This window comes from Myiozetetes cayanensis, unplaced genomic scaffold (genome assembly GCF_022539395.1).
Source record: "Myiozetetes cayanensis isolate MyiCay16 unplaced genomic scaffold, myiCay2020 scf12, whole genome shotgun sequence".
Classification (NCBI taxonomy): Eukaryota; Metazoa; Chordata; class Aves; order Passeriformes; family Tyrannidae; genus Myiozetetes; species Myiozetetes cayanensis.
The window spans coordinates 22335248-22349903 of NW_026086826.1; the positions used below are offsets into that span (position 1 = coordinate 22335248).

A 14656-nucleotide genomic window follows, 5' to 3' on the forward strand; every position below is an offset into this window, starting at 1 on the left:
ACATTTTTCTCCTGTCCTGGCTGTTAGCTTTATTCTTGATCTAGATGATGTCACATAGTTTAGGATGTAAATCTGCTTTAAAACAGGGACAGGCTATTAATATTTTTTCATTATTTCCAGTGCCTAGAAGAGATAATGAACCAGATAGGTTTTGATATAAACCAGAAAGGATGCTAAGAGCAAAATCGGGGAGCTTGAGCTGTGATGTAGTAGGGAAGAGGGAGCTATTGAAGTGTTAAAAGGATATAATCAAAACAGTGAGCCATGGGAAATACCCCTCATAGCAGTATTCTGGATAGACAGAGATAGGAAAAGACTGAGGTAGAATGGGGGCTGAGGTAAGGGTATTGCAATGAGCAAGAGAGAATTGAAGAGCCAAAAGCACCAGTTCTCAGTGCAGATAGGCAGTTCTCCAGTAAGTCTGGATGTAAGTCATGTGATGGAAGAAGGGTTTCAGTGTGGGAGTCTTTCCACTAGAACAAAGAGTGTGGTTAGGCCAAGCTAATGGTAAGTGCATCTCCATCGATACCATACAGCTACGTTTAGCAAAATCCTTGAGTAGGAAGCAATTCCAGGTTTGAAAGGTGTTCCCTTTCAAAAGTCTTGAAATACATTCTCCTTTCAGATGTGGCTGTAATAAAATTACTTTTAGGTTCCTATCTGATGAAAAAGTTTTTGTTTTCAGGTTATCATCAGAAGACAGTGAAGAAGCTTCTGCTTACTTTTACGATAGTGATGGTTCTGGTGAAACTGGAATAATTCCCCAGCATCAAGGAGAAATGGACTTGCTTGGGGAGATCCTGGACACGCTGAGCACACACAGTTCAGATCAAGGAAAACTCTCAGGAGCAAAGAGCCTGGATTTCTTTAGGTCAATGGATGACATTGATTACAAGACTGCGGTTAGTCTTCTGCTTTATTTGAAAAATAACCCAAGTCCATTTATAGTGGAATACTGCACTTGTGGAATCAATAACATGCAGATCAGACACTGCAGCACAGTCCTTAGAATTGCTAGTGTGTCTTCCTAGGGCTACATAACAGTACACTCATGCTGGTCACTGCATGGTGGTTTTTCACCAGCCAAGAAATGGGTTACGCCTTTGTCCAGTTGACTAGGTCATCTTGGAGTGGTGTTTTTCCCTTAAAACAGTAACTCACATATGTACCTCTGAATTATTATATAATTTACTTAATCAAATAGTTTAGTATTACATTTATCTGTTCAATCTGCTATGCCTGGAGAAGGATTTAGTCTTCTTTTTATGCAGTTTAGAAGGTATTTCCATTTTCACTTCGCAGCCTTTAACTAGTCGTAGTGATGTGGTGATGTTTCTGTCTTGAGTCATGGAATCCATCTGGCAATTGCACCCAAAACACGGCTAGAATAGTAGTGCAGAGCTTTCTAAGAGGGCTCCTTGTTCCTTTTTTAGGTAGGGTTGCACAGGTCCTTTAGTGTAAACAAACTGCTTGCCTACAATTTTAAAACACCACGTCACTACTATGATATTAGCCAAAAAAATATTAGTGCTTTTGAATTCCAGTGCATATCAGCTGTCCAACGTTTACTTTTGCTGAAAGGGATCCTATAGTATGAGATTTGTTTCTGGAGCAGCAAATACTGATGCAAATGCTTATAAAGCTTGTAAAATTTTATATTATGAGTGTCACACAGGGGTTAGATTAATAAAATGCCCATTTTTGTTTGGCCAAAAACTTTTAATATTGAAAGTTGGTATAATTAATTACTGAAGCAAAGAGGAAATGCCATCTGGTTTTAGTTTTAGTCTCCCTCCCTCTCTTATTATGGATATAAACCAGAAAAGCGTGTCTTTGTTCACTGTCAAAACTGCTCGTGCCAAGATTGAATAGACAGGGAGACAGAAATCCTTCCTCTGTACCAAAGGGGATCCTTAGGGTAAGAGACAGTGTTCTGGTGAGGAAGTGTAAAAACACTTGTTCTGACATTGTGTCTGGGCTTGTTGTGTTGTAACACTGAACCCCAAAGGGGATCCATGGTTTAGGAACACACAGTATCCATTACAGCACTTTAGTTTCAGAAATGCCACTGTAGAGACATTTCTTGTCTCTAAAGTAATTATAAAAACGTTTTTTTCTTTCAGAATAAGTCAAATGCACCTAGTGAGAGCAACCTTACCCTGCTCTGCAGCAGTGCCAATGATCAAGCAGAGTGGAACCTCGGCCAGGATGACAGTGTCCTCCATGGGAAGCAGCTCCCTCCATCACCAAGGAAGCAAATTTCTTCTGGTGGCCAGAGAGAATCTCTCTCAAGGCTGGAAGAGGAAAAGAGTGACAAAACCCTTATTACTGACAGGATGGACTCCACCAGTACAACGTCCCCATCTCCAGTACAACCAAGTGCTCAGTTTACTTCCCTAGAAAGTTTCAAAGCAGGCTATTCTTCTTCGAAGTATGCAAAGCGGAACGAAACACTAAGCAATACCTCAGAAGATCAGCTCCCAGGAAGTCTTGCTCAACATCCATCCATTCTGGTCCCCTGGGAGAAAGATGGAAAGGAAGGAGATGAAAGTCCAGAAGAGGGTGGTCTTCTTCAAGAAGTGGTGTCATTATGTAAACTGAGTTCTGCTTTTCACTATGGTTTAAATATTTCAAAAGATAGCTTATCCAGCAGTAGCAGTGGAAATAAAACGTAAGAAAACTATGAGAAGAGAAACTTGACTCCCATTAGAAGTTAAAGGGAGACTACTCAGGACTCCATATAACTCCATATAACATGATAACCAAAAGATGAAAAAGGAATAAGAGATCTAAGTTATGAAAATAATTCTCTTCAGTTGAGTTTGCATTTTCTGCCATTGGGACATGTGCTTCTACGTTTACTCAGTTCATTTGTTGTCTGCAGTTAGGTCCACAAAATGGAACTAAATATATGAATGCACTCTTAAATCAGGTACTAGTTAGTCTCTGTGTTAAAAATACAGCAAGTGTATGGTGCTTCCTAGCATTTGCTTCCTCTAAGCAGCAGTAAAAGTGTCGCTTAACAGGTAACCAGGTTTTGAAGGTACTCCATTAATCCCAGTTAGCATGAAATGAACCAAGCAATCTGATTTGTCTGAAATGTACAAATGTTAATATTTGTAATGAATAATAATTGCCTTAATCTTTTGAGAAGAGGTTTAACTATCTTAGAAGATGAATGCAAATCTACAAAACAGCAATAATGATTTTTTTTCCATGGCAGGAATTTGCTTCAGCAAAGGTGGGGGGGGAAGGAGACTTTTTTTAGAATAAGGAATTTCTCGTGAATATAACTTGGAACTTACTCCAGACTAAAACTGTGGCTCTGTCTTCCAGACTTCAAAAAGGTAGCGCATGGTTTGCTCTCTTCTGTAAAGTACATGAAGCGCTGAATTATAATGTGACGTTTATCAACTTCTGTTTACAACTAAGACACTTTAAAGACATATTATCTGGTTTCCCTAGGTAGACTATTTCACCTAAAAATTTTCAGAAAGGAAAGTGTAAGTGGAATTGATAGATTTCTATTGTATTTTATTTTCTACAGTTCAGTAGTTGGAAAACTGGTTTGTGCCTAATTTGTAACACTAGAAAACTAAAATTACAGATTCAGTTTGATTCTGCATATATCCAACTCTTCATTTTAGCCAAGCTGAACAACCAAAAATCTCTTTCTAAATTAAGTGAAGCAGAATAAGTGGACTTGATGTATATTGTATTTAGTAAAAAGAATTTTTACTTCTTCTGGCAGTGTTCCTGGGGAATATTTGGATATTAAAAGTGAAAAAATTTAATCTGTATGAAGCAACTTTTTTTTTTTTAATTTTATTCCTCTTTTCTTTTTCCACCTCACCATACATACCTTGGCCTCCACAGTAGCTCAGGACAGAAAAGACATTAGATCAGTTTCAGCAGATTGGAATTGTCAGCTTTGAAGGATATTTGTGGTGCAGTTGGTAGAAGTAGCACGCGGGTATAAAATGAACTCTGCCTGAGAAGCATGTTCTTCTGCTCTTCTAAGTTATGTTAGAAACCTTTTTTCTTTTGTTCCATCTTTGGCATGAGTGACTTGTCTTAATCTCAGCGTAGGCCTGAGTGAGCACCTTCATGGGGATCAGTGTTTGGATCAGATTGTGCTTTAGTACCTTAATAATAATTTGTAGCACAGTTTAATATCAGTTGCCTCATTGAGATTTATTAATTAATTTTCCTTCTAGCTAGCACAAATGGAAAGGGTTTTTTGGCTGCTTTATTACAAGGCAGCTGACCTAAGGGAATTGATGCGTATCATTACAGAGTCAGTGTTTCAAACTCTACCAGAGATGCAGTAGAATGAGACCTGGGAGTTGTTAGTGCATAAGTTTCAGCTTGTTCCAGAAAGAGAAGGTCTGGGCCAGTACTTACACTGAGGATGAGCCTCCAGAATTAATTTTTTTTAATCAGTGCAACAAAGCTAAAAGGTTGTAAAAGTGCCAGTCTTGCAGAAATACCTGTTTCTGATTAGAGTGTGAAATTCCAGAGGGCATCTGCAATCTGCATTGCTGGAGAATCTCAGTATTCCAGAGTTAGAAGTTGTACATCCCAAGGCCTGTACTACAAAGTATTTGTTTATACTTTGGTTTCCTCTTATGTATCAACATAGTATGTTGTGTATTTTTTAAAAAAATGTTATTTGGCAAATGTTATTTTTTTAATAAATGTTGTTTGGCAAAATATTTCACACATTAAAAATTGAAAGTATCATAAAAAGTAATTAAAATCTTGAAGCTTTCCAGGTGGGTCAGAGCAGGTGTCTCAGGTGCTGTTCAGATGACAAAGCTGCAGAGCATCCTTGTTTAGAGCTGTTATTAAAGAAATTCTTCTTTGCTGGTACTAAATATTGCCATAACATAATGCTGCAGTTGCGTCTAAGGGGCAACACAAAGGTTTTTGTTCTTGTAACACTTCTCACTCATTCTCATTAATGTCCTTGGTGTTCTGTAGATGAGAATTTCAAGATTTACCTTTTCTTTTTCTCTCCATCTGATACAGTGTTTCTGTCCATGGTTCCATCTAAGTTGTTTTATTTTCTTCATTTGTTAAAGATAGTAAACAGTATTAATCTCTTTAGGATGAAAATAGAGAAAAAAAATCAGAATTTATGGCCATCATTACTTTCAAAACCATCAAACACCTAAGTCCAGGAATGCTGCCAGAAAATGGTTTCAAAAACTGACACTCTGGTAGAGACATAAATCTTACTGGCTTTACATAGGGTTGACACTGAAGAAATAATCACTCAGGTTGTCCCATTCTCAGATTTGTGGAAAAAGTATGGAAGCCACGTGAGGCTTCCAGTATTCTTACTGTTGTTATAAAGATCATAAAATTGAAAATTTGATAGTGGAATCTTTCAAAATTGGGGCCTTGTAGCAGAAATTCACTATTACATTGAGTGGAAATGCAGGCTGAAAAAGAAGTAAAAAGATGAAGTAAAAGATTGAAGGTAAAATTCAACTTAGAATTATTTTTATTTCAGTCAAAATGGTTCTTTGCTTATGCTAAATTGTTTCCTTACTATTTACAAAACCCAGAGTGTGTTTACAATTGTTAAATAGTATGTCTTTTTTGGGTTTGAACCTTGTATGGGTTCAGAAATAGCTTAGTTTTGTATGTATGTTGATTTTAACTGTAGGTACATTTTTTACTTTGTAGTATACAGAATCTTTTCCACTTACTATCAGTGATCTTTTAAAAAGGCTAATATTTGTGCCTTATTTAAATAGAATTACCAGTTACCAAATAGATAAGAGTCCAAACTGATATTTCTGGTTCAACGCTCTTGTTCTCTGTCCTTGTGATAATATAAAACTGTTTATTGGCTACATATACTGTATTTTTATTACACATTGGATTCTATATTAAGATAAATTGTCCAGGTCCAATACTTTTGGCAAGTTTTATACTTGTATGCTTTTTATTTGTGGAAATCCTTCTAGTGTCTTTGAAAATCATCAACATTCATCACCAGCTGCTGGTGAGAACTGAATTCTGCTCAGTCAGAGCTCCTGTGGTCTTCTTCAGAGGCATCTCTTTTCTTCAGGATCTCAAAAATCTTCCCATTTCTCCTGTTTCAGGGAGATACCTGGTCATTTGATAAGCTGTTACTTACACATAGGAACAAATTTCTGATGTAGAAAGTCAAACTAGGACTTGAAATTAATATTTTCGAGTTTGTTTTGCTTAGATGTCTGCCTAAAATGAGCCATTATCACTCATCTGGTTTGGGAGGAAAAAGTAAGGGCAGTAGGAGGAGAAAGGGATTCCTGGGTTGTTCCAGTGTGGTGTGGCGAAGCAAAGCCTGGGAGTCCACAGGAGGGATAGTAACTTTGAAGAAATCCAGATTTCAGTTCTAGCTCAGTTAGTGTGATTCCAGCCCAGTCATATAGGCTAAAGTAATATTGCCTATGGAATTAATCCCCTCTGGGATTTGCAGGACGGATAATATGTTGTCACAGTCAAAGCCTTCCCATTCATGTGAATAGAGATGTAACGTGGAACACAGTGCAGGTATTCAGGGAAGGACAGCACTGTGGACGCAGAGGTGATCCCTACCCACCCTCTATGCATGCAGAGGGCAGTCTGTGTAGAATAGGCAGTGGTTTGCTCTTCCATCTCACATATTTGAGCATCACGTAGTTCTGAAAGATAGACTTGTTCTGAAGAAAAAATGTAGTTGTAGGAGTTGTCATAGAACTTGTTGACTGAAGCCTTCATTGTCATTTAGCATTTCAGTGGTGCTGCTGCTGTTGGGGTGGGATCATCAGGAACTCTCAGCACTGGCTGAAGTCCTCTCTCAGGCATTGTAACACAGACTTCAGGCAGAGTTTTAGACAAATACTGGGTGCTTCTGAAAATCCCACCCAATCTATTAGAAGATTGAAAAAAAATCTGGTTTAGATGTCTTTTGAGGTTTTAGGATGAGCTAGTTTACAACCTCGTGTTCTTGTAACCAATGTAAGGTCTAGGCAGAAGAACAGTTAAGCCAGGTTTTTAAAACAGCTTCTGTGTATCCACCTGCAGTCAGTCATATTCAGTCCTACAGAACAATCTCGTTGGTGCAGCTGTCTAATGGAATTGCTAGGAGCATCTCAAGTATTTTCTCTATGCATGTAAGTAATTAAAGAAATATTTCATGCAATAATCAAAGTGCCAGAATGAGGCCCTTTTGCAAATACCCCCTTGTGTAATACTGACTGTACCCTGTCCTGCAGAGGGGAGCCCCCGACCATGGACCTCCCTGACTCCGCAGGGAGAAGGCAGGGGTGGTCTTTATTCCTCCCTTGGCACCAGTCTCTAGTGCAGGTGCTGTGAGACTCCAGGCAGTGTGCTCCCAATAGCCTGGCATTTCAGGCTAAACAAGCGTGGCTAATAAAATAACACCTGAGGCAAGTAGCTTCCTTACTGCAAAGCTCAGGATGGTGAGGGCTGCCTGTTCCCATGGTATTGCAGTAAATCTTTGGAGAATGAATGTATAGAAATAAATGCACCAGCAAAACCAGTATGAATGGTGATGTGACTTGTCTTCAGTAACTTCTTTGCTGCTATTAGGTGTGTATGTCTTAGCCAATTGCTGTTTACTTGTTAGCAGAGTCTGAGCTGACTAGAACATGTCCTCATCTTCACCCCAAGAGCATGGACCACAGCTGGCCTAGAATCCATGTTCTTCGGGGCGAGAATAAAGGAATGGAAAGGGATGATATGGTTTGTTTGTGCAAAACCTTCCTTGATTTGCTTTGTAATACCTGTTTCACAGTTTTAGTGAGTGGCCAGTTGAAAGTACTTGACAGGTCTTTCTGAAAGTTGCTTAACTTATGCTTCTAAATAGAGTTGCCTGATGAGTCCACAGCCATCTCAGTCTAGAGGGCCATCCACCATCCATGAAGTTGGCAGGACCATTCCCATTTTCTGCTGGGTTGGAGTACGAAGCAGGTAACGCAGTTGGAAGTTACCCCAAGGTTTACTGTAGTAAAGGGTACTCAAATAAAATTGTACTATTACTTTAGGTCAATACTAACAACCCTTGTATTTAGAATCCAGTAACAGTATTAGCAGTTGAAAAATAAGTTGAGTTCAAGTATGTTGACATTTATTATGATTCTGTGTGAATTAACTTTCTGTTTCTGGTAAAAATAAGGGAGCTACTTGGTTGGGGGGGGGGTGAGGAATGTGTTGACTTTCAAAACTTCAGTGAATTTTGTGCAATATTTCTCCTTGTTTCAAAGTGATTTAATAGTGCACGTCTGCTTTTAAGCAGATCCTTGAAATGGTATTTTTCAGAAATGTGTAAAATTACATGTAGCTTTGAAATATGGTTGTATGATAAAAACATGAAGAAATATATTCTAACGAGGCAAATGTATATTTCCAGTGACTGAGAGTGATTATGGATGTCACATTCTGTAGAAATAATAAGATCTAAGCCAATGTTTGCATACCATTAGTTCCAGGCAATTCTTAAAACTATAACCTGGCTAAATTGAAGTAGGATTAAATATCAGAATTTATGCTGTTTAGTTTATCATTTGATCACTTGTTTATCATGGATAAAAAGTTGAGGAGTTAAGCATTGCTTTCCAAGACCAGCAGTGAGGTGAGAGTTCATGCTGATGACCACAAGAATGTGGTTTGTGACATCCCTAATTATCATAAGTCATTACTTAAAATATTTACTAATGTTGCCAGTATCCTTTAAATTTTTTGTAAATTAATTTCTTTGTATATTGATGTACATTTTCTTTTAACCTTTGGTTTTCCCTTAAAAACTTCTTTAAATTAATATACTTGAATGAGGCAATAAAGCACTGTGGTAGAGCTTAGTCTTGGAGCAGCTTGCACACAAGCACATCACATCTGTTACTTCATGATTTTTGAGGAGGAAGAGCAGTTTAAAATGCTTACATGTTTGGCAAACTGACAGTTTGTGTTAGTTACTTTTAAATCTGTGTCAGATACGATGAGAAATGCCTCAGCATGGAACAAAGCAACATTATATGTCCTGATAAGGTTTTCTTTTTCAGAACGTTCATTTGGTGACCTTTGAAAACCGTTTCTGACAATGCCCCTGTTGTGAGTCTTTAATACTTGTAGGAGAGGCATAAAGTACAGGACACACTGAAATCCTATTGATAATTTTAATTAAAAAACACCCCACACACCGAACAACCAGCACTGTCCTAACAGTTTAAAAAATTTAGTTAGTTACCGACCTTTTTTTACAAATATAGAGCCAAATCTAAGAATTTACTCCATGCTTTTGCACCTTCTGGACTACTGTTCAAAGTCATCTCGAGAACTGTATTTCAGACCTTGACTACTGTTAGTAGTGCACTGTCTAGATGTAGTAAATGAGCTGTGATGTGTGGTGTGGTTTGTTTTTTCCTTTTTCCTTCCAAAGTTTGTGATGTCAGTAGAAGTTTTTGGTGAACTCCACATTACCATAAAGTGCCCAACACTGTACTATAAAATAAAATTTAACAATATCAAAATTCCTTGGGTGATGCAGGTTCTTGTTTGATGGGTTTTCGTGCTTCTCAGGCATAAAGGTTAAAATTAATACTGCATTATATTGAAAGTTTTTCTCTGTTGAATGATCATTTCAGTTTCTCAAATATAGAGAAAGCAGAATGTATTTTCTTGAATGCAGTTGATTAGTTAATTAGTGCAAAAGTTAAATGGTGGTGTCCTCTGAAATTCCAGTGGTATTTTGCATCTTTTAAAAACCTTAGCTAGTAGTTCTTTTCTGTTAAACAATTTTTCTTGGTCTCTAGATCTCTAAGTTACTGCCAAAAATGTAGGTATATTATTTTATTTAATAGATTAATAAATTGACATATTAAGGAGAAATTACCTGCAGACCTGCCTTTATCCCCCTCCTTCCTCCAGTCAGGGAGGATGAGATGGAGAAAGCACCTCTTGGCTTTGTGGAGAACAGGAGTACAATGGGGACAGGTTTTATTTGTGACTTAGGTGGGCTAAATAACACATAAGTGGTGGGTTGACCCTGGCTGGTCTCTGCTGCTCCTTCCACCACAGGGGGAGGACTCCTCACACTCTTGCCCTGCTCCAGCGTGGGTCCTCTGTGTGCTGCAGGTGGATCTGTGTTTCCCCACGGGCTGCAGGGGCACGGCTGCCTCTCCGTGGTCTGCACCTCGGGCTGCAGAGGAGTCTGTGCAGGAGCACCTCCTGCCCCTCCTTCCTCACAGACCTTGGGGTCTACAGGGATGCTCCTCTCAGTCTCACTCCTCTCTCTTGGCTGCAATTGCACAGAGATTTTTTTCCCCTCTAAAGCTTGGCCTCGGCCGGCAGTGGATCTGTCTTGGAGCTGAATGGCATTGGCTCTGCCACATGTGGGGGAAGCTTCTGGCAGCTTCTCACAGGAGCCACCCCCGTGACCCCCCCAGGACCTAAACCTTGCCACACAAATGCACTGCGATGTAACACAGTAACACATCATGAATGTGTTATCAGATGTGGCTTAGCTTTTTACTGTAATTGCTTCGCTGATTTATTTTGTGCAAGTGTATGACTGGAATTCAGCTAGAATTTTCCATTAAATGTCTATGCAGTATAATCTGATCTGTTATTCACTCTTCTAAATTAAAAGCATTTTGATAACTTATGCAGACAGACCGTAGAGACCATGTGGTTTCAATATTTATGTAGTCAGTCCACAACTGATGAAAAAATTACAAATTATCTTGATACAAAACAATGTGGGCGTGATTTTAACACTTGCCATTAGACTTGTGCTAGCTTACTGCAGCCAGTAGAGTGACACCAGCTGAGGTGATCTTGCAGTCGTTTTGGGTTTTTTCCAGTAGGTATGTCCACATTTACTCAGCTGTTAAAATGATAGCTGTGAAAGTGAACTTTTTTGTCATAGGTCCAGATTATGAGTCAGTGGAGGACATTAGAGAAGCAATTTTGCAGAAGGAGCGACAAAGTATGAAGTCTTTCAGGTAAATTTTACCTACTTTCCTTAGTTTTTTATCTCAGGACACTGAGAGTGTGGTTGCAGCTTGCCTTCTGTGGATATTTCAGTTCAGTAAGCTCTTTCAAATCTGGAATGAGAAAGGATTGAAGGAGAGAAGGTAATAAAAGAAGATGGTCTAAGTTAAGTTGGCAAATTTTACCCAGGTGATGCAGCAGCGCTCTGTTCCTGCCGATACCACAATACCAGGTGTTTGTGAAAAACTGTTTCAAAGGAGTTTGGTGTACCAGCCATGTGGTAGCACCGTGGGTGTGAAAGCTGGCTCATGTATTAAGAGTTGCATTGTTTCCCTCATTTGGGGGACTTGTTTGGGAGGAGGAGAAATCCGAAATGCTCCTATTCATTAGTAACTGGTTGTGCTTCAAAAGTGAGATGAGGATCGCTTTTGCACCACACTTTGACACAGTGCAGCTGCAGCCAAACCTGAATGATGGACAAAACATTTCATTTTCTTTCCAGAACTCCCTGTGCATTAAGCTCATGTTCACAAAATGAAAAGTAATTCTATCAAATTCTTGGATTTAGATTTTTATTTGATGTGACAAGCAATAACAACAACAACAACAAAAACCTGAGCAATGCCTGGAGTGTTGTTGTGGGTTTGCTGGTATTCAGATAAAGCAGAGTCGAGTCAGTCTGCAGATTTTCATCAGTCAGAAAGAAAATGCTAACAGCTTCTTGCACTTCAAAAGCCCAGAGGCTGTCAATCCTGTTAGAAATTCTGTATGAAACATAAACAAGTACTAGTTCTAAAAGCAAAGTTTGGGAAGCACATTTGGAATATGCTGTGGGCTGTATATAATTTCCTTCCTTTGGCTGCCTGTTTCACACTCCTCCTGAAAGTCAAAGGGCTGGGCTCCTGATGGTGTGTTGCTGCACTAATTTTTTATTTCAGTGTCCACTGAAACTTGGGGAACAAAACAGCAACAAAACCAAACATACAACACTGAAAAAGAAAGGTGGCCTGCAAAGAATGAATTAAACTTGGTTGAAAGCCTTTACCTTTGAGGTCTGTTACCTGGTCTTAATTAAGTCCTACAAAATACTCAGTTTCATGGATGACACAGTAAAGATGTACTCTGCCATGTAGACTTTATACAAAACTCATTTACCTACAGAAGTTTGTTTTTCAAGTACATATAATTTTATTAATAACTCTACTTCAGTACTTTCAAGGTGAGTGCTTTTTATCCTGGTACAAAATTAGTTCATTTGGTTTATCTAAAGATAGTTCCTAAATGGTGAAGAGGAGCATTTCTGTTGTGTTCAAGATGGACAGAGGGTGCTTTTCTCAGCCCGGGCTGTTGATAGGCCAAATATTAAAAACCATCTTGTGACTTTGAGGTTTTATCCTTGACATACCCATCTGGAGCGTGTCAACTTCTGGAGCCCAGGTTTTTTTTTAGAGTGGTTTAGCACTGGTGACTTAAATTGTGGTAGATTAATTCTGAGGCTCTGTCTTGAAATGTGCTTTAGAAGTCGTAGATACAGCAGAAAGTTGGGGCTCCCTGCTCCCCCCCCCCCGTGCCTGCAGACCTTTGCTCAGTCCCACACTGGCCTTGGCTCCACTCTCAGTAATACCCCACTTCACAGTATCAGCTGTTTTCTGTTCTCTTAAGAAAATAACCTGTTAATATAATGATACCTGTTTAGCAATGAGTAAGATTATGTACTAAAATGTTCAGCTGAATAATACATACAAACATCTGACATTTGGCCTGCTCTGAGAATAGGTGACATGCTTATTTAACGATCTGGAAAATGTTAGAATGGTGAGGTAGAAATTAAAATGTCATTTTTAAAATATTTGTATTTAACTTACGTGATTCAGTCCTATTCTACATTTCCCCTTGGCATATTCGTACTGGGGGTCATGGTAGCAGTCTGACACCACGGATACTTTGAACGATATACTGAACACTGTTGGCATTTCAGCCTAATTAATTGCATCCCATTTTGTGATTTGTCTTTGGTCCTTTGGGTTGCTGGCCCAGGATTTTTTTTTTAACCTTTTTTTTTTTTTTTAATATTCATCATTGCCTCATTTTAAATGTCAACAGACCAGTACTTGTGTAATTGGGGTTTTTTTTCAGTGTCAGAAAAATTGAGAAGTGATTTGTATGTCTCAGGCAGGCTACACAAAAAAGGTATATCCCGGGACAGAGTGACAAACGGGCTAATCCAGTCTGTGCAGATCTTGAGTGTGGGTGCATGTTTTTCTGGCTGGTGGTCACTGTTACCCATGGTTTTGAACTAGAATAATCTTCTCTGGGGCTGGTTTAATCACTTGTACCAGCACTGGGCCACCCCAAAAGGCAGATCTGCGTCTTCTCCATTGGGCTCGTTTCTCATGCAAAAACCTGCAGGAGCCTCCTTCTCCCTGGAGCCAGGTTTAACACGGTTGTCTGTGATCCCACCACAGGTCCCTCTAAAGGAAAGTGCTTGGCACTGGGCTTGTTCAACTGGACATTGTGGGTTTATACACTTCAGAAGGAAAGTGTCACCCTGCTGACTTGCTTTAAACAACCCACACTTGACATACTGGTATGCCTGAGGGAATATTTAAATCTCTGGAAGAGCTGCAGCCACTGACACATGAGGAGGCATTGCCAGAGACGGAGAGAGAAGAGCGGTGCGCCTGCATGGTACTCTGGTTTGCTTTTTTCCCTCATTTGTCACTGGGATCGAGGTTTCTCCTTTTGCGGATGTTTCTTGGTCATTGCAGCCAAGGCATGAAGGAGAGTTCCCACAGTGGTGCTGCGGGCAGCCGGAGAGGAGAGCCTTGTGCTTTTGCCTCTGAAATAACGCCTGGGCTTCTGGCTGCCACATCACTCTGGATGCCCACAGCTTGTTATGTGGGTATCCTCTCCCTGCTGGAGGAGACTGAGGAGGTGGCTAGAAGCAGCTCAAGCTGCATTTACTTCTTTAAGGTGTTTTGCCCTTGTAGGGAAAATACGCGGAAATGTTCCACCCATCTTCCCTTCGGTCTGCCTTAGGATTGTGAAACCACTTAGGGGCAGCAACACCTGAAATTCTGTGAGCCTGGTGCTAGCTGCCTGGAAGATGGTTTAGCTGTTTATTTTGAGGGACAGAAAGCAGCCACGTAACCGGGGGTGCCCCGCGCTGTGACTGCTCGGGCACTGCGAACGTGCTGCGGTGCCAGGGGCTGCTCGTGCAGGTGACAAGGGCTGGCTACCTGAGCAGTCACATCCAGTCAGGGCTGCTGGGCAGACCCTGCTCTGCTGCTGCCGCTCCTCCTGAATTTCTGCTGCCAGGGGAGGCTTAGCGCAGGTGCCAAGTGAAACCAAGTGGGTTTAAATTGGAAACACACATTTTTGTCAGCGCTGGTTATTACAATGCGTGCTGGTGGAAATTGCACTTTTGCTGGAACTGCAGGTGAAATCTGAAAGGTCACGCACAATATTGAGCTGAGGAAAACGGCGTGCTTCAAACGGTGCCATGAAGAGCATGGAGCCAGATGAAGGCCAGTGTAGTTCTGCTCTGATCAAAAGAGATGATTTAAGGCCATGGTTTGGATATGCCTGCCTTGCTGGTGTTTGACAATGTTAGGTGAATTGCTGGTGAATGTAATCGCTCTGTCAAATGATTCTGAGGAAAGAAAAA

General features: G+C 40.0%; 1 protein-coding gene across 1 annotated transcript in view; it reads left to right on the plus strand.

Annotated features, from left to right (window-relative positions):
- The window catches only part of DENND1B (DENN domain containing 1B), a 153673-nt gene extending 144146 nt beyond the window's left edge, over positions 1–9527 (plus strand). Inside the window, exons 22-23 of the mRNA XM_050307110.1 lie at positions 686–902; positions 2124–9527. Of these exons, the coding sequence (XP_050163067.1) occupies positions 686–902; positions 2124–2675 (769 nt within the window). The 3' untranslated portion in view covers positions 2676–9527. The remainder of the gene's footprint in view (positions 1–685; positions 903–2123) is intronic.
- Positions 9528–14656: the final 5129 nt, after the last annotated feature.